The 24,313-nt window shown below is 45.8% G+C and overlaps 2 protein-coding genes across 7 annotated transcripts in view; both read right to left on the bottom strand.

The window, feature by feature from the left end:
- The window catches only part of CBX1 (chromobox 1), a 181,622-nt gene that overhangs the window by 57,167 nt on the left and 100,142 nt on the right, over window positions 1–24,313 (bottom strand). The window lies entirely within an intron of this gene.
- The window catches only part of SKAP1 (src kinase associated phosphoprotein 1), a 330,610-nt gene continuing 317,696 nt past the window's right edge, over window positions 11,400–24,313 (bottom strand). For 5 of the 6 annotated variants that reach the window (XM_050762808.1, XM_050762802.1, XM_050762804.1 and 2 more), the window contains one exon: window positions 15,211–15,315. In XM_050762808.1, coding sequence (XP_050618765.1) covers window positions 15,214–15,315 — 102 coding nt within the window. In that variant the 3' untranslated portion in view covers window positions 15,211–15,213. Of the gene's footprint in view, window positions 11,767–15,210; window positions 15,316–24,313 lie in introns of those variants that run through there. The other variant, XM_050762809.1, reaches the window with a different exon arrangement.

The raw sequence follows: 24,313 nt of genomic DNA, 5'->3' as shown, positions 1-24,313 counted from the left end.
TAAAGTTTGTCAACAGGCAGATGCAAAGCCCTGGCTGGTATTCATCCCTCTTTCCTGCCCGCCTCCCCTGGGTCTCTCCTTTATATGATGCAGCAGAGCAAGGCGAGGATAGAAAACCTACAGAGGCAAATCCAAAATGTCAGAAGAAGTTCATTTAAAAGGGGAAAAAAACTCCACGCGCAACCCTCACAAAAACCCGACAGATGCTAAGCTAATGGCATCCGCTTTGCCGATTGGTGGGGATGGCTCATGAATATTAATGAGCCCAATGCTCCAAATGGTGCAGCTGTGAACCCAGCTGTGCCTGAAGCTCTCTGATCTCCATACTTCCAGACAGGAGCCGGAGGTGGTCTGTGTCAATTCCCTACTCAGCCAAAAAACAGCAAGCTGGGTTGGACTTCTTCTATTTGCTCCTTTTCTTCCTGGAGTTGGTGCTCAGCAGCTAGTTCTGCCAGCAGGCTAGGCTGCTGGGACAGCAGGAGCCATTCAAAGACATGGATGTGATTTTTCTGACTCCCAGCTTTTTTAATGATCCATTAGCAGCGTGCATACAACAGCACCTCAGTTAATCTAAGGCCAGGCACCATCTCCTTTCAGTCTCTCTCTTAGTTGAGTATAGGCCTTAGAAGGAGAAGTCCTAGGAAGGAAAGCACTTTTCTAATAATACAGGCCTAGGGCCATCAGAAAAATAGCACACATGAGTTTTTCTCTCCATCCAGATAGTGCCATAGGCCCCTCTTCTGTTTTGCTCTGTTCCTGCGTCTGCCCAGGTCTAGCCACTGTGGCTGATGACCTCTATGAAAGATGGAGGATTAGCTGGGGGTAGTGGCTCATTGAACTGTTTGTAGGATAAAAATGTTTAGAATTTAGTTTTGAGTCAAGTTCTGTCCTGATTTAGTCACCTTTCTTCTGTCAGATACCTCCATGGCCCACATCTAGTCATCCATAACCCAGGATGACTGATTCCAAGCTTGTGGGGATTGTTTGTTTGGTGGGAGGAAATGTGTTTGTGTGTGGGGGGGTTTCTTACCATTAAAACACTAAGTTTTATAAGCATCATTTTATTGGCCCTTTTCAGTGCCTCGTGAGGAAAGTAGGGTAGGTATATGCTCTTTTTTCATTGAGGAAACTGAGCTCAATTTTTTTTTTTTTTTTTTTTTTTTTGAGATGGAGTCTCCCTTTGCCGCCCAGGCTGGAGTGCAGTGGTACAATCTCAACTCACCACAACCTCCACCTCCCGGGGTCAAGCAGTTCTCCTGCCTCAGCCTCCCAAGTAGCTGGGATTACATGGGCCTGCCACCTCACCCGGCTAATTTTTGTATTTTTATTTTATTGATTTATTATTATTATTTTTTGACATGGAGTCTCGCTCTGTTGCCAGACTAAAGTGCAGTGGCGCCATCTTGGCTTACTGCAACCTCCGCCTCCCGGGTTCAAGCGATTCTCCTGCCTCAGGCTCCCAAGTAGCTGGGACTACAGGCGCATGCCACCACGTCCAGCTAATTTTTGTATTTTTAGTAGAGATGGGGTTTCACCATGTTGGCCAGGATGGTCTCGATCTCCTGACCTCATGATCCATCTACGTCATTCTCCCAAAGTGCTGGGATTACAGGTGTGAGCCACTACGCTTGGCAATTTTTGTATTTTTAGTAGAGACTGTGTTTCATCATGTTGGCCAGACTGGTCTCGAACTCCTGACCTCAAGTGATCCACCTGCCTCGGCCTCCCAAAGTGCTTGGATTACAGGCGTGAGCCACTGTGCCCATCCAAGTGTGTTTTTTTTTTTTTTTTTTTTTTTTTTTTTTTTTTGAGACGGAGTCTCGCTCTGCCGCCCAGGCTGGAGTGCAGTGGCCGGATCTCAGCTCACTGCAAGCTCCGCCTCCCGGGTTCACGCCATTCTCCTGCCTCAGCCTCCCGAGTAGCTGGGACTACAGGCGCCCGCCACCTCGCCCGGCTAGTTTTTTGTATTTTTTAGTAGAGACGGGGTTTCACCGTGTTAGCCAGGATGGTCTTGATCTCCTGACCTCGTGATCCGCCCGTCTCGGCCTCCCAAAGTGCTGGGATTACAGGCGTGAGCCACCGCGCCTGGCCACCAAGTGTGGTTTTTTAAAAAGCATGTTTTTAGATGATGGTGGAGTATGTTCACATGAGAGATACTTTCCGAGCTCTGTGAGACAAGTCCCCTGCCACCCCAAAAAAGAAAAAGTCTACCACTACATTCAAGGAGAAAAAAAAAAGCAACCCTGCAGGGCTTTTCAGAATTGTCCTCACAAATCAGAGCTCTTTCACAGTCCTTAGTTTTCTCATGCTAAGGCCTTAGATCCATATGACCGAGTCCAGGGTACCTCCTATCCTCTCTGTTAGCTTTGCTTGGGAGGTGATCATGACTTTTTTTTCTTTTGAGATGGAGTCTTGCTCTGTAATCCAGTCTGGAGTGCAGTGGTGTGATCTCAGTTCACTGCAACTTCTGTCTCCCAGGTTCAAGTGATTCTCTTTCCTCAGCCTCCTGAATAACTGGGATTACAGGCATCCGCCACCACGCCTGGCTAATTTTTGTATTGTTATTATAGATGGGGTTTCACCATGTTGGCCAGGCTGGTCTCAAACTCCTGACCTCAAGTAATCCGCTTGCTTCGGCCTCCCAAAGTACTAGGATTACAAGCGTGAGTCACGGCGCCCGGCCTGATCATGACTTTTTAACAATCTGATTGGGCATTAAGTTAGTTCCATGTATGTGAATTTGTTTATATGCCTCAGCTCTTGCAGAATATCCTTAACACCCTAGGGGTGGGGTGGACAGTGGTGTGAGAATTGGAAGGATTTGATGTGAGGAGGGGTTGGGGGTAGAAAGGGGAATAGACCAGCTCCCGGCCTGCCTCACTGAGGCTGCAGGAGCATTAAATCAGAGGCTGGAGTGGCATCTGTGGATTTACGTATGAGCAGCCAGCTGAGAAGCAGCTAAAGCCAAACAGATAACCATTGCAGCACGACATACCACTTCCTTAGTGGAGCACTGGGCAGCGATTCTAAGCTGGAGGGGCGGCCCTCTGCCAGCAGGGACTCAGTTCTGTAAAAGGCTCAGAGTCTGGTTTAAAGTACCTTTCTTTAAACTGTCGATGAGTTCCCCCTTTCCTGTTCTTAGCCACTATACTTTTTTTTTGGAGATGGAGTCTCGCTCTGTTGCCCAGGCTGGAATGCAGTGGCGTGATCTTGGCTCACTGCAAGCTCCACCTCCTGGGTTCAAGTGATTCTCCTGCCTCAGCCTTCTAAGTAGCTGGGACTACAGGTGTCTGCCACCACGCCTGGCTAATTTTTGTATTTTTTTTAGAGATGAGGTTTCACCATGTTGGCCAGGCTGGTCTCAAACTCCTGACCTCGGGTATCTGCCCTCCTTGGCCTCCCAAAGTGCTGGGATTACAGGTGTTGGCCACTGTGTCTGGCCTTATTAGAGATATGACTTCTCAGTGGGGAAAAAACACTTCTATTTTAGCCATGACTGGATTTGGAGTTGGAAAGCTGGACACCTCAAATCTCGATATAATAAACACAGACAACTTATGCTCAAAATGTTAACAAGAACTACACTTCCTAGGAGACAGAGTGCTCCTGACTCAAGCAGAGTGAATAATTACTTTTCTCTTGTTCAGGGGAGATCTGGTCTATTTTCACAAGCAAAGGAGAAGGAAAAAAAGCGAAGGGATACTTTCATGGTAGCCAAAGGGGCACAGATAATAAACAGAGGTGGTAAAGCTAGGGTGTGAGAATTAGGAGACTACTGGTAAGTCTATAACGTTTTTTCCCCCTGGAAGGGTAGGAACACAAGATGTTTCTGGAATCTCTGGATTATGGGAAGCCACCAGCCAAAATTTCTTTTCATGCGTGGCTGTCAAGTCTCCTTCCCGTCCTTCAGCCAAGCACTTTTTCTTTGATACCATCAGTTCACAAAGGGCCAGCCTGTTCGAATCCCGTAAGTGCTCTAGCCCTGTGTGTGTCCCTTTCCCTGGTGGCTGTGTTGGTGTGGGAAGCCCAGCCCACCAGCAGCCTGACCCAGATCCTTCCGGCAGAAGGCCCAGAACAGTGAAAGCCTGAGGCAGTTTGTTGGAGGCAATGCAGCCTGCCTACTATAAGCTGTGAGACTTAGATATATTCTACCAATTAGGGCACATCTGTTCAAAATGCTGAAAGGCGGGCACTGTCTCTTTAAGAGGCATCCCACTCCTCTCCTTGAGTAATGAGGGCTGGGAGCACAAGGGAGTCAGATGCTGATTAAACAGTCCTACTGCCGAGCTCTGTTAGAAAATTACTGTAATTATGATCTGGTCCCAGCAGAGGGATGAGTTCCAATCCTGCTAATAACCCTTCCAGGTGCCTCAGATTCAGGGCCCATGGGAGGCAGCGTCGACAGGGCTCTGGCTGGCACCAGGGCCAGTGATGGCCCTCCTGTCTGGTCTGTGCTGGCAGAGACAGCAATGGCACTGGACCTCACTTCCTATTTTGGCCTCCTGAGAAGGCAGTGTGGTTTTTGGTTGCGTTTTTGTTTTATTTATTTTTTGGTTCTGGACAGAGCTCCTGGGAGTCATTTTGTATGAGAAAACTTTCCCATAAATGAACACGAAGGACCAGGAAAATCACAGCCGAAAGATGGTAATCTGTCTGAATCTGCCCACTTCTGCCTGGGGACCGTAGTCAACACACACAAAGCATGTTGCGTGGCCCCAGCCCCACCAGTGCACTGAGGAGGGAACCGGAACTGAACCCTGTCATCTGCGGCTGCCTTCTGCGTGGTGTTTCTTGATTTGAAGTACACAGCATTTGACTTGGTCCTAAGTGAGAGTTTCAGCGCTCCTCTTTTAGATTTCTGTCACAGAAAAGGGAAACATGCCCTGTGATGTAAGCACAGGGGTCAAGACATGAGAGAGACTAATGCAGCTCTGAACCGGCAAGTATGGTCTTGCTCATTCCAACACATTGTAGTGCAAATATGCAGCAGCGCAGGTGAGCAAATCTTAAAGGCAGAGCAAAGGGTTTTTAAGCCCTGAGGGATTTGTGGCATTTAAATGCTGTATCTTCTCAACCTAGCTGTAATCTCTATCACTATAATCCAGCGGCTCAAGCACAAACTTCTAGAAGGCGGGGCAGTTTCTCTGTGCTTTGTGCTAAGCACACCCCAAATGCCCTGAGACACCAGTTCTCAACCAGGGGAGATTTTTGCCCCCAGGGGATATTAGGCAGTGCCTAGAAATATTTTTGGTGGTCAGAGCTCAGGGGTAGGGTAGGGGAGGCCATTGGCATTTAGTAGGTAGAGGCCAGGGATGTGGCTGAACATCCTACAATGCTCCCAACAACATGGAATTATCTGGCCTAAAATATGAATAATGCTGAGGTTGAGAAACCCTGTGCTAACAGAGTGAAGTAGTTGGCTCCAAGTTCTGGTACCGTAAATGTGGAGATGTTGAAGAAATGAACTTAAATCTCCAGATGCTGCATGCTTTTCCAGAGGTGAAATAGTTCATGACACGTCCTTGGGGCTGGTGGTGTGCATATGCCACCTTGGTGACTCACAGCACAGTAATGCGGGCATGTCTGATGGTGTGGAAAAGGGAAATGTCTGTAGCCTGTTTCCTGTTCCATGATGGGATGTGGAGGACAAAAGGTGACCAGCTGCTCACCATCAGGCTGCAAGTGTCTACAGTGGAACCAGATGCCCTCTTTGAGGACCAGCACTAGAAGCCTCTTGGAACACTTCTGTCACAAGAGGCAAGGAAGTGGCATACTATTGCCCAGTGCCACAAAAATGCTTCCTTCAGTGGTGCTTTGCCAGTTGGAGGGGTGGTGGACTGTGATGGAACCCCACGAGGGAACTGAATGCACACAGCCGCTGACAGCTGGCCAGCCCCACAGGTGGCTCGATGCCAGAGACATCAGGCCCCTCAGAATGCCGGGGCATCAGGAAAAGAAAGCCCAGTTGGCAGAGTCTGCCTAGAAACCAGGCCTGCAGGGGAGAGGACTTCATTAGTAGGGACATAGCCAAGCCTCATAACAGGAAAGCGAGGTCATCCTTCTCTACCGTCCACTCCCCAGGTGACTGGGCACCTCATTTTGCCTTATTTTTAGCATGACCACACTTCCCAGTTTACACCTGCCGTCTTGGCATCATCATTAACTCCCCTTTCACTCTCAAAAATGTCTTCCTTTGGGGAATAAATTATACGATCACTTTGTTAATTGTACCTTAGTTTCCTCTGATGTGGCAGTATTTTGGGGGGCCATTATATTTATAAAAGATTTTTGTACAGCATGGGCTAAATCTTAAAATATATCATTAATGGAACCCGAAAGAATGGTCATCAATTCATACACAGGAGAAAAACAGCATGTTTTCTGAACAGTTAGTTTTTTATAGGGAAAAAGAGAGACTAATTCAAATCCCTTGAAAAAGAAGAATCTTTTTAGTTATAAATTTCAAAATCCCTACCCAATCTTGGTAAGTTCTAATGGGAAATGAAATAGCCGGGCAGTAGGGAAGGGAAGAAGCAAGGGACTATGGTAATCCACAAACTAGAAAATGAGCTGGAGTCACTGGGCTGTGTCGCACAGATAATCCTCTGTGTAGAGGTCTGCTTTTTTTTAAACTCAGCCCTGCAGATTTTGCTGGTCTTCTGGGAGTTAACAAATCAACGCCATTCAAGATTTATCCTTCCAGAGCCACTCCTGGTGGGAGACCTGAGGGGAGGGGTTTTTGTTTTTGTTTTGCCAAAGATGAAAGCACCACTGTCCCTGGCATCTGAGAGTTTTGTGCTTAAGATTAAAAAAAACGAACAAAAAAACCTTTTTTTTTTTCTTCTTGCTTCTCTTCAACTCCATCTTTCCCAGACTGGTTTTTAAAGGCAGGGGTCTTCCTCCCCAACAACGTGCATTATCTTGTGCTTTGCAGTGAGAGCACTGCTTTATTGTGATGCCCTGGCATGAAATGTGCATTTTGAAGATGTCTCACTGGAAGTGTCTAACTGCAACAGAACTCGAGTAAGTCAATAAGCAAAGCAGCTGACAGAGAATTTCAAGGGGCTTTCATTTTATTTCTTCTTCCATGGCAGATTTTGTGTGATTTTGAACCAGGGATCACAGGCTTTAAGATCCTCAGTTTCATTATTTGCAAATACTAACTGGTTATAAACAGTGTGGTGCAACTAAGGAAGCTAAGGTTCTTAAAAAAGGTTAATGGCAACTTGAGATCAAGGCTAATTCCTTACATATTCTGTTTAGAAAAAAAAAAATCTGTCTCAGCTGGGCACAGTGGCTCATGCCTGTAATCCCAGCATTTTGGGAGGCTGAGGCAGGTGGATCACGAGGTTAGGAGTTCAAGAACAGCCTGGCCAAGGTGGTGAAACCCTGTCTCTACTAAAAATACAAAAATTAGCTGGATGTAGTGGTGGGCGCCTGTAATCCCAGCTACACGGGAGGCTGAGGCAGAGATCACATCACTGCACTCCAGCCTGGGTGACAGAGGGGAGACTAGGTCTCAAAAAAAAAAGTCTGTCAAACAGGAGGGAGAGCACCTTGTCAACCCCACCTTTGACGCTACTCTGGTTGTAAACAAAATCAACCTGGGTTTAGGGAATGAGACTTAATAGGAATTCTCACCTCTTTCCCATTTTTTTATTCACCATCAAGAAAAATATAGTTGGCTTTGAATTAAATACAGATTTCTAAGAGATATGTCAGGCCATCATATGGAAAAATTTAATATTGAAGTAATTGCAAAACAATGTCTATGCTATTTTGCTATGTGGATGACAGGGAAAACACACTAGAAAAACATATTTTTATTGAAATGCAGCTGAAATGTTGCTTTCAGAGCATTTAGTATTCTTGGATACCAGCTTGGACAATTCAGGCCAAACTGTACCAGCCCCAGGTTAGATTATCGACTGGGTGTCAGTACCTTCTGTGTCAATGATTACACATTTACTTCTTAAATTTAGGATTTTAGCTTTTAAATTTTCTCTTTACATAAAATCAAGGAAAAAAGCCTTTCATCTCCACCCCTCTCCTATTTCACTTGCCAGAACAATTGGTGGTGATTAAGAAGCCATCCTGCATATAATGTGGTTAGTTAAGTGGTCTAATGCCCCAGTTATCCAGTTAGTGGCAGGCAGTGAGGTGGGGATTTGGTTAGTAGAGTCAAACAGAGGAGCTGTAATCTAATTAGCCTGTTGCCATCTGAGCCCTTAACTAAGATGGGGGCTAATTGGGTGGGGAGCCATTTTTCTGGGTGAGGTTTAGTTTCCAACACTGTAGGAATCTGCTGCTTCCAAAAAGTCTCCTTTAGAACTGTCCCCTAGCAGAGAATGTCCATCAGCCTGTAGACTGTCTCATCAACACATCAAACATGCTTTATCCAGCCCCCCACCTTTTTTTTTTTCATATAACAATGTCAGAAACAGCCAGAACAGCTACAGACCAGATTTCCAATGAGGTCACTTGTTTATATACTTTAGGGCCAATCTAATTTCTTTTTCTGCTGAGTTTCACAGCTAGAAGAGCCAGAGATCTGAGTGTGGTGCCTACCGTGGGGTGTATGGAGGTACCCAAAGACCTTTGTAGTTTGGGAAGTGGTTGTTTCCTCTTGGAAACAGGTATAGAAGGGACATTTTATTTTAAATGCTGGAAGCCAATGGCCATATGATTTAGAGGGCATTGAACTCTGCAGGGAGTGAAGAAGTTACCTTGACCTTTTTCTTTTTTTTTTTTTTCCTGCTCTGTCGCTAGGCTAGAGTGCAGTGCAGTGATGTGATCTTGGCTCACTGCAACCTCTGCCTCCCAGGTTCAAGCGATTCTCATGCCTCAGCCTCCTGAGTAGCTGGAACTACAGGCGTGCACCACCATGCCCCGCCAATTTTTATATTTTTAGTAGAGACAGGGTTTCACCACGTTGGCCAGGATGGTCTTGATCTCTTGACCTCGTGATCCACCCATCTTGGCCTCCCTAAGTGCTGGGATTACAGGCGTGAGCCACCGCACCCAGCTGACCTTTTCCTTTTTCAGCCTCTTATCCTGTTGCAGATCCCTGCCCTTTCTCTTCTGGTATCCCCTTTTCTGATGTCTTTCAGCCACAGAGTGGTGGCACGATGATATTCTGGCCTCTTAGCCACCCAGCTTTTCAGGTTTGGGTCCCGGGGTCTCCAGGGAAGGATGGGCAGAGGATGGGGGAGTAGGGGAGAGGTGGGTGGCAAAGGAGGAGTATAGAAGGGTTTGTGTTTGCTCCCTCTATTAAACACTTTAGAATAGCGCCCATTGTCCTTACCTGTGGGATGGTATTGGTGCAAAGGCCCCTAAAACCGGAGGCAGTTGGTTTTCTTTGGTTCACCTGCTCATATGCTGCCACCTAGTGGTTCCTCCTCCTTTAGCACTCTGTGTGAAGCGCGGGGGGACGTTAAGGACACTTCTATATTGCCTTTATCTCACTTGGTTTTTTTTTCCTCCTAAACCTAAAATTTCCCCTTTTCATTCCATGCAATTATCCATCATACACAAAACGGTTTTCTTCTTTTTACTCTTGGCTCAGATAATCTGGAAATGAATAATTAGGTATAAGATCTATTGTTTTTTTTGAGAAAGTTAGAGCCCACTGACATCCTTGTTTGCCCCCTGGTTTCTCTCTTGTGATGTGAGATGGGCGTCTTACTCCAGTGCTGCAACGTGGTCATTACAGAGGAGAGGCAGGCTCCCACCAATCCAGGGCTTCTCTGAACAGGGATTTCTTTTTTCTTTTTTTGGAGATGGAGTCTCACTCTGTCACCCAGGCTGGAGTGCAGTGGCATGATCTTGGCTCACCACAACCTCCGCCTCCCGGGTTCAAGCGATTCTCCTATCTCAGCCTCCTGAGTAGCTGGGATTACAGGTACGCGCCACCATGCCTGGCTAATTTTTGTGTTTTTAGTGGAGACGAGGTTTCACCATGTTGGCCAGGCTGGTCTCGAACTCCTGACCTCGTGATCTGCCCGCCTCAGCCTCCCAAAGTGCTGGGATTACAGGCGTGAGCCCCTGTGCCCGGCCAGTTGCCTGTCTTTCAAAATTTCTCTTGTAGAGAATCAGGCAACAATAGCAGCTACCCTTATTGAGCGTTAGTATGTGCCAGGCATTGTTCCAAGTACCATTACACATGTTAAATCATTTAATCTTCCTAATCACCTAATGATACAGTGAATAGAGTATATCCCTTCTAAGGTGAGGAAACTGAGGCATAAATGGTCAAATAACTTGCTCCAGAGAGCACAGTAGACAGGGAACTGAGATTTATTCCCAGGCTGTCTGGTTGCAGATGTTATGCTGTTAATCACTATGTTTTGCTGCCTTTTAACGTGCAGGTAACCTGAGTGCTAGGTACAGACAACAGGAAAGGGGAACAGGGAGCCCTGTATCCATACTTGAGCCCTCCTCAGAGCATTTCCTCAGCTCCTACTCGAGAGGTGTTGTAGTGTAGGACACATGGGTTGTTAACTAACCCGAGGCCTGAAGAGGAACTCTTCAATGTGCTGACTCCAAGGCCTTGCTTCTGGTTCTGTCTCATTTTGGAGATTCAGCACATAGGAAAAAAACCATGTAGCTGGGTGGGAGCGGTGGCTCATGCCTGTAATCCCAGCACTTTCAGAGGCTGAGGTGTGTGGATCACTTGAGCTCGGGAGTTTGAGACCAGCCGGGACCCCAACTCTATAAAAATACAAAAATTGGTCGGGCGCGATGGCTCATGCCTGTAATCCCAGCACTTTGGGAGGCCGAGGCTGGTGGATCACTTGAGGTCAGCAGTTCAAGACCAGCCTGACCAACGTGGTGAAACCCTGTCTCTACTAAAAATACAAAAATTAGCCGGGTGTGATGGTGTACCCCTGTAATCCAAGCTGCTCAGGAAGCCGAGGCAGGAGAATCGCTTGAATCGGGGAGGGGGAGGTTGCAGTGAGCCAAGATTGTGCCACTACACTCCAGCCTGGGTGACGGAGTTGAGACTCCATCTCAAAAACAAACAAAAAAACAAAAATGAGCCGGGTGTAGTGGTGGGCGCCTGTAATCCCAGCTACTCGGGAATCTGAAGCAGGAGAATTGTTTGAACTCAGGAGGTGGAGGTTGCAGTGAGCCAAGATCATGCCACTGTACTCCAGCCTAGACAACAGAGCAAGACTCTGTCTCAAAAAAAAAAAAAGAAAAGAAAAAGACAAAAAATAAATAATGGACATGGATTCCAGAGAAGATTCTACTCTGAAAGACAATTCCAAGTCTCCTTTTTTCTCTGGGCTTTTGTTTTCTCTCATGCTGTCCCCACTTTGTTGGGAGTTGGTGAAAATGCCCAGAGCTGACATATTGATATCATTTTACAAAAAGGAGCTCAACATCATCACACATGACAAGGAAACACATCTCAGGTTTATTTGTGCTTTTCAAACCAGCCAGAACAACCAGCAATGTCCTCCTCCCAAGGTTTCCTTCTCTCTCACCTTTGTGAAAAGCTTGTGGAAAAGGCAGATGTGGATGTGTGGACACATTTAGAGATGGGGATGAGCTATGACTAGGCTGGTTTAGTAACAGGTTTGATGAATGTACCTCTTCCCACTTGTCTTTCTGGTAGCTTACAGTCACTCTGAGGTGTCAGAGACTTGGGTCTCTTCAGCAAAGGGAGGAGTCCAAGGCGTTGGTGAGGTGGCAGAAATAGGGAGTGGGAACTTTTGATGATCAGTTTCCTCATAAAGGCAGTAGAGGGGAAGAATATATTTCCTAAAGGAGAAAAAATACATAAATTTGCTTTTGTGATTCAAAATATAGACATATTAAAGGGCACAGAGCATAATGTTTTCCCCACTACCCTGTCTCACAGTTTCTCTGTCCTTGGAGGCAACCATGTTATCATTTTGTGTCTCCTTCCAGAAATATCCCATACAAATATAAACAAATAGGTATATATAATCTCCAGTCCCTTTTTATACAAATGGGGCACATTTGGCTCCCATTCTTTGCTGCTTTATTTTTTTAAACTTACCAACATATCTCAGAATGTATTCCATACAGTTTCCCTTTCTTTTTTACTGTTGCATAATATTCAGTTCTGTGAATGTACTATAGTTATTTGACTAGTTCTCTATTAAACATTTAGGTAATTTCCAAGTGTTTGCTATTATAATGAACCTTATATGCCTATCATTTTGCATGTGTGCAAGTATAGCTGTAGGATAATTTCTTTTTTTTTCTTTTTTTACCCAAACAAAAAATGGCCAATAGGATAAAGTCGGTTTTTTGTTTGTTTTTTGTGTTTTTTTTGAGACAGAATCTTGCTCTGTTGCCCAGGCTGGAGTGCAGTGGCATGATCTCGGCTCACTGCAACCTCCGCCTCCCGAGTTCAAGCAATTCTCCTGCCTCAGACTCCTGAGTAGCTAAGATTACAGCACCCGCCACCATGCCTGGCTAATTTTTGTATTTCTAGTAGAGATGAGGTTTCACCATGTTAGTCAGGCTGGTCTTGAACTTCTGACCTCGTGATCCACTCCCCTTGGCCTCCCAAAGTGCTAGGATTACAGGCGTGAGCCACTGCACCTGGCCGGATAAATTCTTAGAAGTAGATTTGTTGGGCCAAAGACAGTGAAGAGATAAACAAATAAATGACAGAGTGAAAAAGGGTGAATTTGTTTTTTATTTTTATTTATTTTTTTGAGATGGAGTCTCTCTGTCACCCAGGCTAGAGTACAATGGCGCGATTTTGGCTCACTGCAACCTCCGCTTCCCAAGTTCAAGTGATTCTCCTGCCTCAGCTTCCTAAGTACTGGGATTACAGGTGCCCGCCACCATGCGTGACTAATTTTTGTATTTTTAGTAGAGATGGGGTTTCACCATGTTGGTGAGGCTGGTCTCGAACTCCTGACCTCAAGTGATTCACCTGCCTCGGCCTCGAAAGTGCTGGGATTATAGGCGTAAGCCACCGTGCCTGGCTGGCTGGATTTGTTTAGATTTGACAGAAAAATTCCAACTCTCTACACTTGTGGCCATGAAACAGTCTTCGTCAGGAAAATCATAAAGTCAAACCTTGAGTGACAGGCCTGAGCTGTTGTTGTATGGTTGTACAAGGGCATTGGAGAATAAGATCTATCCTTTATGTATTTTCCTAAATGAATTCACTCAGCTGCTGCTGCACACTAGAGTGGGCTCTGGTCTGGACTCCAAGGACTGTTTGTATCACTGTCACACCGATGCCATTCTTTACCCCCAGCAATGATGATTGCTCCTATTTCAGGCCAGAAGATGGAGCTGGTGACAACATGCTGGTCTTGGGGGCCCTCCATCAGCATCTTAATTCTAACCGAAACCCGCTCTGCACCAAAGTGGCTCTCACTATTACGCCACCCAAACCAAGCACCCACCCCAACTATTTTGAAACACAATGTGGTTCTTGCTAATAAAACACAAACCTATTCTTTTTCTTTTTTTGAGACAGGGTCTTGCTCTTTCAGCCAGGCTGGAGTGCAGTGGTGCAGTCATGGCTAAGTATAACCTCAAACCTCCTGGGCTCAAGCATTCCTCCCACCTTAGGCTCCCAAGTAGCTGGGCCTACAGACGTGCACCAGCACACTTGGCTAATTAAAAAAAATTTTTTTTTTTTGTAGAAATGGGGTTTCACTATGTTGCCCAGGCTGGTCTCAAACTCCTGATCTCAAGTGATCCTCCTGCCTTGACCTCCCAAAGTGTTGGGATTACAGGTGTGAGCCACTGTGCCTGGCCCTGCAAATCACATTCTCTATTACTTAAAAGTTAATTTGATTATGTTCCGTAGGAATCCTCGTATTGGATTCCTAATCTTGGTCAGTCATATTGCAATATGTGGGCATTTTGGGGAAATGGTGCCCTGGGTTTGAGAGCTGGGGATAAACCTAGATCCATCCCTGTGGCAAAAATTCCCAGTTTTATCCCAATATCCATTCTTCCCTTTGTATTTAATAATGAATCTCTCAATTCTAAGCTGGACACAGGGCTATAAGCTTTCTTTACAGCTTGCTGTGTCCATATATTCCAACTTCTGGCCCATGGAATGTGAAAGGAGGTATGTGCGCAACGTCTGTGAAGTGCCCTTAAAGGAAGAGAGTATGCTTTTCTCTCTCTCTCTTTTTTTTTCTTTCTCAAGACGGAGTCTTGCTCTGTCACCCAGGCTGGAGTGCAATGGCCTGATCTCGATTCACTGCAACCTCTGCCTCCTGGGTTCAAGTGATTCTCCTGCCTCAGCCTCCTGAGTAGCTGGGAATACAGGCGCGTGCCACCACGCCTGGCTAATTTTTTGTGTTTTTAATAGAGACGGGGTTTCACCATGTTGGCCAGGCTGGTCTTGAACTTCTGACCTCGTGATCCGCCCGCCTTGGCCTCCCAAAGTACTGGGATTACAGGCGTGAGCCCCCGTGCCTGGCCTGACCTTCTCCTTTTATCTTTCCTGATGTGCTGTGTAGGATGCAGACAGGATGGCTGGAACTGGAGCATCTGTCTTGGCCATGAGGTAACCTTGGGAATGTTGGGCACACAGAGAAGAACAAAAAGAAAATGTACCTGGGACTGGATACCTTGGACCACTTACCTCTAGATTTTTACAGAAGAGAAAAATACATTTCTGTATTAATTTGTTTGTTTGTTTGTTTGTTTTGAGATGGAATCTTGCTTTGTTGCCCAGGCTGGAGTCCAGTGGTGCGATCTCAGGTCACTGCAACCTCCGCTTCCCGGGTTCAAGTGATTCTCCTGCCTTAGCCTCCCCAGTAGCTGGGATTACAGGTGCCCGCCACCCCACTTGACTAATTTTTTTGGTATATTTAGTAGAGATGGGGTTTCACTATGTTGGTAAAGCTGGTCTTGAACTCCTGACCTCAGGTGATCTGCCCACCTTGGCCTCCCAAAGTGCTGGGATTACAGGTGTGAGCCACCGTGCCTGGCCTTCCGTATTAAGTCACTTTTAGTTTAGATTTTAAGTTGCTTTTAGTTGAACCTTATCCTAAGTGACACTGTCCACAAATTTAAGAAAAAAACAATTCCAGAGGCATTTTCTTTCCATCAGTGGTAAATCACAAGCATTAGTATGAGAAATGAAGAAAAGCTACTTCACTGGCAACTCTCATCTTTCAGAGAAACAAAGTAGTGGCCAACAAGTTCCACTCAACTATTAGGCAGTTCATTGGCAATGGTTCTGATACCTGGGTTTCATCTTTCTTCCACTTCAAAGGCAGTGGTGAGATACTCCTTCGGAACAATCCCAATGAGGCTGTTCAGTTCTCCCACCCACCAGCCATACATGTTATACTCCTGAAAAGTGAAAAGAGGACGTGTCAGTTAGAATTTGTTCATGCTTCTGCTCGTTTATTCTAGTGATTGCATGGGAGATTCTGTTTGGTGGTTTCATTGTTGCCATTATCACTGTGAACTGTTAACTTCCCTGATGGGATTATTAAATTTAAAAAAGTCATCTAGAGGAAGAGAGCAAGCACTTTCATTTTGCCATCTTCCTGTCTACATTGTAAAGTTAGCACATTTGATGCCCTTGCTGAACCTAAAGAGCATTTTTTTTTAAACCAAGCCGAATGGTATAGCTTCTTAGAGTTAGGCACACGTTAAATTGCCAGAACACTAAAGATATTCAAGGGGTCAAGTCATAGTTCAAATCAATAATATTTATCAAGCATCTTCTATGTGCAAAGTGCTGTTTGAGTTCCCATGAGGTATATAATGATGAATCAGAAGATTGCTTCCTCCTTGGGAGCTTACAGCAGAGTAATGGGCTTTGGAGTCAGACAGACTGAGATCTAATCCTCGCTTGGTCATTTAGTAGTCACATGACCTTAGGTTCTCCTAGCTTTAGCTTCTTTGTCTGTGAGAGTAGGGATAATATCTCCCTTCTATCTTGTGGGGATGTAAATTGCATCACTGAAGTAAAAACAACTGAACGTGTTTGATACATAGTAGGTGCCCTAAACATTAGATTCTTTCCCTCACACAGGTGAGAGGTGACAGGCACATTAATAATGACAGGCTAGTCAGAGAGAGGAGCAAACAAGAAAGAGGATGAGAAGGTTTAAAAGAGAGTTTAAGGAGTTGTCACAGGGTGAGGATGCAGCTCCTCGAATACAGAAAAGCTTCTCAAAAGCACAACAGATGTTGAAGAGTAAAGGGCTATTTTTTTTTTTTTTTTGAGATGGACTCTCGCACTGTTGCCCAGGCTGAAGTACAGTGGCAAGATCTCAGCTCACTGCAACCTCCTGCTCCCAGGTTTAAGCAATTCTCCTGTCTCAACCTCCTGAGTAGCTGGGATTACAGGTGCATGCCACCACACCTGGCTAATTTTTTTTTTTTTTTTTTTTTTTTTTTTTTTAAAGACAGAGTCTTGCTCTGTCTTCCAGGCTGGAGTGCAGTGGTGCAATCTTGGTTCACTGCAACCTCCACCTCCCAGGTTCAAGCGATTCTCCTGCCTCAGCCTCCCGCGTAGCTGGGATTACAGGCACGTGCCACCACAACTGGCTAATTTTTGTGTTTTTAGTAGAGACGAGGTTTTACCATGTTGGCCAGGATGGTCTTGAACTCCTGACCCCAGATGATCCACCTGCCTTGGCCTCCTAAAGTGCTGGCACTACAGGCGTGAGCCACCATGCCTGGCCACAACTGGCTAATTTTTTATATTTTTGGTATAGATGGGGTTTCATCATATTGGCCAGGCTGGTGTCAAACTCCTGACCTCAAGTGATCCACCAGCCTCGGCCTTGCTAAGAGCTGGGATTACAGGCATGAGTCACTGTGCCCACTCTGAGTATGGGGCTATTTCTGATAGCACCAGAAAATGTCTTTCTTTTGAAAGAAGTAAAATTGAATGAATTTTTTTTTTGTTGTTGTTGTTGTTGTTGAGACAGAGTCTCACTCTGTCGCCCAGGCTGGAATGCAGTGGCACGATCTTGGCTCACTGCAACCTCCACCTCCTGGGTTCAAGTGATTTTCCTGCCTCAGCCTCCCAAGTAGCTGGGACTACAGGTGTATGTCACCATGCCCAGCTAATTTTTGTATTTTTAGTAAAGATGGGGTTTCACCATGTTGCCCAGGCTGGTCTCATTCCTGACCTCGTGATCCCTGCTCGCCTCGGCCTCTCAAAGTGCTGGGATTACAGGTGTGAGCCACTGCACCTGGCCAAAATGAATTTTTTTTCTTTTGAGACCGAGTCTCGCTCTGTCACTCAGGCTGTAGTGCAGTGGTGAGATCTCAGCTCACTGCAACCTTCACCTTCTGGGTTCAAGTGATTCTTTTGCTTCAGCCTCCTGAGTAGCTGGGACTACAGGCATGCGCCACCACGCCCAGCTAATTTTTGTATTTTTAGTAGCGACGGGGTTTCACTATGTTGGCCAGGCTGGTCTTGAGCTCCTGACCTTGTCATCCACCCACCTCAGCCTCCCAAAGCACTGGGATGACAGGTGTGAGCTACCGTGCCCGGCCCAGAATGCAATTTTAAGAATGGGAAATATCACATATTCCAGTTCAATTGGATTTGGGGTACCATAGAGCTAACTGCTTATTTGTACACCTGGTTGCTGAGTTCTATTAGGAAAAATAAAAGAAATAAAACCAGATTCGTGATATGGAAAATTCAGAGTCCCTAGCATTATCTGGTGATCTTTTTATCTCTGGGTGCATATAATTATCATAGAATCATGATATCTAATATCTCCCCTCTTCAAACTCTTGTTGCTTCTGACAACCTCTTCTCCACCTTCAAAGGGAAAAGAGAAACTATCAGATCTATCAGCCTCCAGCCACCAAAGCAGGAACTTGCCTGTATTGACAACCATCTTTCTTTCCCATTAAAGTCGGGGAAGCATCCCTCCCCTGGTTTAAGACTACCCCTCACAATATGCACTTGCAGTCCTTCTCCTTTCTTTCTGAGAGACGATGTTCTGTGGAGACTGGCCTCTGCCTGTAAAGTAAATGGCTCCTTCCACCAGCACTGAAAGGTGTTCAAGTTGCTCTCATTTTTGAAAACAACCATTAAAAACTCCCACTGCATGTCTACTTCCAATTTCTGCTAGTCTATGCCACACTTGGAAGAGTTTACTCACTCACTGCTCCAACTTCCTTCCTGTTCTCTGTTGAAGCCACTCTCGTCAGGCTCTGTTGCCGTCCTCTACTTATGCTCTCTCTCCGTGGTCTCCTGTAACCTCTGCATTGCTCAAATTCTCTGAGCACTTTTCAGTCCTTATCTTACTTGATCTCTCAGCAGTGCTGGCACTATTGATCCTTCTTGAGGCCTTTTATTCTCTTAGTTTCTATGATAATTATACTTTCCTGGTTTCCCTCCTACCTCTCTGGTTACTTCTTTTCATTCTCCTCTGCAGGCTCGTCTCGCTCAATTCTGCTTTTTAATGTGGTTGTTTTCCAGGGTTCTGTCCCAGCCTTCTCTTCAGTCTTGATGCACTTTACTAGAGCAATCCCATATACCTCTGTAGCGTATCCACCATGTCTGTGTTTATTACTCACGACCAGAGCTCCAGCCCAGGTCTGTGTTGGACCCCAATAGCCAAGTGCATTCCACCAAGCTGTTCAAATTCAGTATGTCATAAATTTATCATGTCGTCCTGCCTTTATCTTCATCCTGACTCCAAAGCTATCTTTGCTTCCTTGGTTCTCTATCTCAGTGAGTTGTACCACAATGCACTGTTACCCAGGCTGGAATCTCAGGAGTCATTCCTAATTTTACTTTCACCGTCTTCTTCTTCTTCTTTTTTTTTTTTTTTTTGACGGAGTCTTGTTTTTTGTTACCTAGGCTGGAGTTCAGTGGCATGATCTCATGATCTCAGCTGACTACAACCTGTGCCTCCTCCCGGGTTCAAGCAATTCTCCTGCCTCAGCCTCCCGAGTAGCTGGGATTACTGGCATGTGCCACCACGGCCAGCTAATTTTTATATTTTTAGTAGAGACAGGGTTTTGCCATATTGGCCAGGCTGGTCTCGAACTCCTGACCTCAGGTGAGCCACCTGCCTCGGCCTCCCAAAGTACTGGGATGACAGGCGTGAGCCACTGCGCCCAGCCCTATCCCCCTCTTCTAATCAATCCTTGAGTCCTGTCAATTCTCCCTCTAAAATATTACTAAAATCCTCCATCTTCTTTCCGTTCCCAGTTGCCAATACCTTGGGGTCATGTAGCTATCATCTCACATGAGAACTACAGAAACAATCTCCAAGTTAGTCTCTGTATCAGCATTCTTCTCTACTCTATTCATTCTGCAGCCAGACTCGGTCTCTACAGTGCACATTGATAATGTCACTGCTCTGCTTGAAAAGTTTCAGTGGGTTCCCAGTGCCCCTTGTTGACTTTTTTGTTTTGTTTTGTTTTGAGATGGAGTCTTGCTCTGTCGCCTAGGCTGGAGTACAGTGGCACGGTCTCAGCTCACTGCAAGCTCTGCCTCCTGGGTTCACAGCATTCTCCTGCCTCAGCCTCCCCAGTAGCTGGGACTACAGGCGCCCGCCACCATGCCCAGCTAAGTTTTTGTATTTTTAGTAGAGACGGGGTTTCACCGTGTTAGCCAGGATGGTTTCAATCTCCTGACCTCGTGATCCGCCCGCCTCAGCCTCCCAAAGTGCTGGGATTACAGGCGTAAGCCTCCGTGCCCGGCCTTTTTTTTTTTGAGCCATAGCCTCTGTTGCCCAGTCTGGAGTGCAGTGACACGATCTCAGCTCACTGCAACCTCTGCCTCCAGGGTTCAAACGATTCTCCTATCTCAATCTCCTGAGTAGCTGGGATTACAGGCGCCCGCCACCACACCTGGCTAATTTTTATATTTTAGTAGAGATGCGGTTTCACCATATTGGCCAGGCTGGTCTTGAACTCCTGACCTCAGGTGATCTGCCTGCCTTGGCCTCCCAAAGTGCTGGGAATACAGGCATGAGCCACTGTGCCCGGCCACCGCTTAACTTCTTAACAAAGTAGACAAGGCCCTGCATGACCCAGTCCCACTCACTGTTCAGCATTGTCACTCACCTCCTAGATTTAGGGTCCCTTAGTAAAACAGAACTTGTCTCAGCTGCTCCCGTGGGCCACAGGCTCCCTCACCTTGGAACCTTTCCTCTGCCTGTTTAGCCTCTACTTCCCTCCTCATTTCACGGGGCTCACTCCTAAACAGACTTCAGATCACAGTTCCTGAGTTACTGACTCTCTAGAAGCCTCTCTTGACACTCTCTGACTGTGTGGGGTCCTGGTTACACAGTGCTGTGCCCCGTGCTTTCCTGGAAAAGAGCTTGTGATTACACTGCCTTCTAGCTGTCTGTCTTTGTCTCAGTGTCAATCACTAGTTGGAAATCTGAGGACTGGACCTTGTTGGTTTTGTTTGTTTTTGTGTTCTCAGCATTCAGCACTGTACCCAGCACAGAGTGGGGCCAAATAAATACTTGTTAAATGAGGCCAGGTGTGGTGGCTCACGCCTGTAATCCCAGCACTTTGGGAGGCTGAGGTGGGTGGATCACCTGAGGTCGGGAATTTGACACCAGCCTGACCAACATGGTGAAACCCTGTCTCTATTAAAAATACAAAAATTAGCTGGGCATGGTTGAGGGTACCTGTAATCCCAGCTACTCAGGAGGCTGAGGCAGGAGAATCGCTTGAACCCAGGAGGCGGAGGTTGCAGTGAGCTGAGATCGTGCCATTGCACTCCAGCCTGGGCAACAAGAGCGAAACTCCATCTCAAATAAAAAAAATTAAAAATAAAAAAATAAAAATACTGGTTAAATGAGATTATGATGAAATGAAGGGGGCAGTGGGAATTTGTACTCTTATTGAGCAGATTTAGTTACAACTAACTCCAAGATATTCCCCTGGTGATTGAACTAGTTGTGGCAGAAAGAGATCAACTACCTTTGGAGACAATCTCCTCAAATGGCTCCCTAAACAACAACGAGAGTCTGAAATGCCACAAGAAGTGAGACTACTGAGTTGATCCTTTTAGGACCAGGGAATTGCCTTGTTAAAATCAGCCTTAAATAACTGAATGTGTCTGTCTGCCACCTCTTCCTACACCACACCTTCTTTTCTTGTTTTGTTTTTTGAGACAGGGTTTCGCTCTGTTGCCCAGGATGGAGTACAGTGGTGCAAGTATAGCTTACTGCAACCTCCAACTCCTGGGCTCAAGTGATCCTCCTGCTTCAGCCTCCTAAGTAACTAGGACTACAGGTACATGTCACCATGCCTGGCTAGTTAACAAAAACTTTGTTTTGTTTTATAGAGATGGGGTCTCCCTCTGTTGCCCAGGCTGGTCCCGAACTTCTGGGTTCAAGCAGTCCTCCTGCTTGTTGGGATTACTGGAGTGAGCCACTGTGCCTGACCCACCACACCTTCTCATTTCCTCTCTCTCCCAGGCCAGCTTCTCCCTACAGTTTGCAGCGTCTTATGGGAAATTACCTAGAATTCTTTAACTTTTTTTGGTGGGGAGACAGGATTTCACTCCCTTCACCTAGGCTGAAGTGCAGTGGCATGATTTCAGCTCATTGCAACCTCTGCCTCCTGGGCTCAAGAGATTTTCCTGCCTCAGCCTCTGGAGGAGCTGGGACCACAGGCGCATGCCATTGCCTAATTATTTTTTACTTGCTAATTATTATTATTATTTTTTTTGTAGAGATGAGGTTTTGCTATGTTGCCTAGGCTAGCCTTGAACTCCTGAGCTCAAGTGATCCCCCAGCCTTGGGCTCCCAAAGTGCTGGGATTTCACCATGCCCACCCTGTCAAGGCATTTTTAAGCTCCTCTTGGTACAAGTTACGTTACTGTCCATTTTCCAACACTTAAGTTAGGGCAGTTTCTGACTTAAGTTTTCTTGCAGTGTTGCCTTGCTGTGAATGGCCTTGCTGTGAAGGGGAAATAACATACTCTGTCTTCCTCTCACACTGTAACTCATAAAAACTAGCTTTAGCTCTTCTGCTATCCCACAGGCAGAGGGTGGGCACTGTGTTGTCTGAGAGTCTTTTGATCCAAGTCAACTTGCTGAAATGTGTGAAGTGTGGTCTTCCACCTGCCAGATGCTGTCATCTGCATCACCTGCAGGGGATAGTACAAGGCATTTGCTCCCCTGGGACTGTTTAATGCTCCTAACTTTGACTCACACTTTGTAGCACCCCTTTTTAGTCGTAATGCCAGGAGTAGGGACGAAGCCTTGGGAAAGTGTTCTCTGCCAACTCGAAGAGGGTGTGAACAGGAAGCAGATGAGACTCAGCAGGGCACCTGCAAAAGCCAGGCTCCCAGTCTGTCTGCTCTTGCTGGAGGGGAACACTGACCCTGCCGACTGCAGATGTAGAAGCCTTGCCACAGTGGTGAGAACTGAAATGAGTGAAATCAACTCTCTGCCCTTCAAAACAAAAGAGCAGGCAGAAGTGTAAGGAGGATGGCATAGTCTCAGAGACCATATGTATCCTGCTGTGGGAGCCTGGGAGCTTAATCAAAGCACCTACAGGTCCCAGGATCTGACTGTCTTTTCCAGATTTCATCCCTTGGCTGGATACCCGAAAAGGGCTGCAGGGCTGAGATGTTTAAAGCATGAATGGAAAATTTCTAACCTTCTCTCCCACTACCACCCCCATGCATTGCTCCAGCCCAGTCTGAACACCACGAGGTATTTTAAAATAATTTCTACTTTGATGAATTGCTGGGGAGTCCACAATTGCTCATAATCAAAGGGAGAAAAATGCAAATGAGATCCGGCCGAGAACTATCACCACCAAACATTTATTTCACTGCACAGTGCCAAAAAGAATTAAAACAACATTAAACTCACAGCAATCATGTTTAAGCCCTCGTTTCCAAGTGCCAAATTGCACCACTCTGGATCATACAGATGTTCGTTAATTATGCTAATTTTTATTAAACTATTAAAATGGAGAGAGTACTGGCTCAGTCAGGCAGACCCCAGCTCTGAATGAACCCTGCTCCTGTCTAAAGGTGCTAATTTACTGCATTTTTATTAAGTTGCTGATTCTTGGGTTTTAGTTTTAGGATGGCAAAGAGAACTGAATTTCTGGGATCAATGTTTTCTATAAAGTCTGATTTCTCTTTGCCCAGATGTTTGGAAAGATTGGAGAAATGCTGAGAGGCTCCCAGGAGAACTGAAATCCTCAATTTGGAAGTATTTCTATCCAAGGTAGGGATACACATCTACAAGTGACAGTGTTAGGGCTTCAGAATTATGCATGCTCACTACTCCATAACTCTACATATATTCTGAATGGTAGGGCTAAGATTTAAATTATACAAAATTGTTCAATGAAGATGTTTTAGATAAGATTATAAAAAGTTATTTAAAAACAAACACAAACCTTTCCATCAGGGCTTGCTTCTTGCCACAAAGTCTTTTTAGAAACCTTTCATCTAAAATAAGCACAGTGTATGGTTTGTTCCCATCATATTTCTAGGTTTGACTAAACATCTGCTTCTCTCAATACCAACCCTGCCCCACCTCTTTGAACAACCCACATGAAGAAGTCTTAAAAATAAAAGTTGGCTATTTGGACTCCATGATCTGGCTGGAGAAACTACTGGTCTGGATGAATGAAGCATTGAGTGAACCTGAAATAGACGCAGTGCTCACCATCAGCAACAATCAAAAGTGTTTATGGCAGATTTCACACTGCCATAAAAGGATTTATGCTGCTAATCTCCATTAACAAGGAAAAAAAAAAACCCTACCAAACCTGCCATAAAAAGAATAGCAAATTCTATAAACAAAAAGCAGTATGGCCACCAACAACGGGCATGTCTCACAGCTTGACTCTGCCTCCAGTGGTTTCCTATTGCCGTTTATGGTTTCAAGACTATCATGGACCTCCTCGGTGCTCCTCCTGTCACAGGGCCCTGAGTCCCTGTGTGGTGCTGCAAATACCCTGTCAGTAGGTGTCAGGGGATATTGGGGGAAAACCAGCAGGCGCCTATCATAAGCCTTAAAAGAGATTAAATACCCCTACTCCATGATTGCTACATTTTAATTTCTCTCCTCCCTGCTGGTTCCTATTTGTATAAGCTCTTCCATGGCTCCCCTGGAGTACCACAGACATGACCTGGAATGACCATCCTGTCTTGGGATGAGAATTCAATTTCTAGGCTCAGTGAATCCTAGGCTGTTCCAACAAGAGGAACTCACCATCCTCCAGGGCACAGATTCTTAAACCAGAGTCTGTGAACCCCTGGCCTCTCTTTGGATGGATGTGAAGGAATCTTTGAACACCCTGAAACTGGTGTAAAATTTTGTGTGCATATGTACATAGGCCTTATCCCTGGGGTGAGGCCCAGACCTTT

The sequence above is a fragment of the Macaca thibetana genome, chromosome 16, assembly GCF_024542745.1.
Source record: "Macaca thibetana thibetana isolate TM-01 chromosome 16, ASM2454274v1, whole genome shotgun sequence".
Taxonomy (NCBI): domain Eukaryota; kingdom Metazoa; phylum Chordata; class Mammalia; order Primates; family Cercopithecidae; genus Macaca; species Macaca thibetana.
Note: the sequence above shows the minus strand (reverse complement) of the source record. Positions and strands in the feature narration are given on the sequence as shown.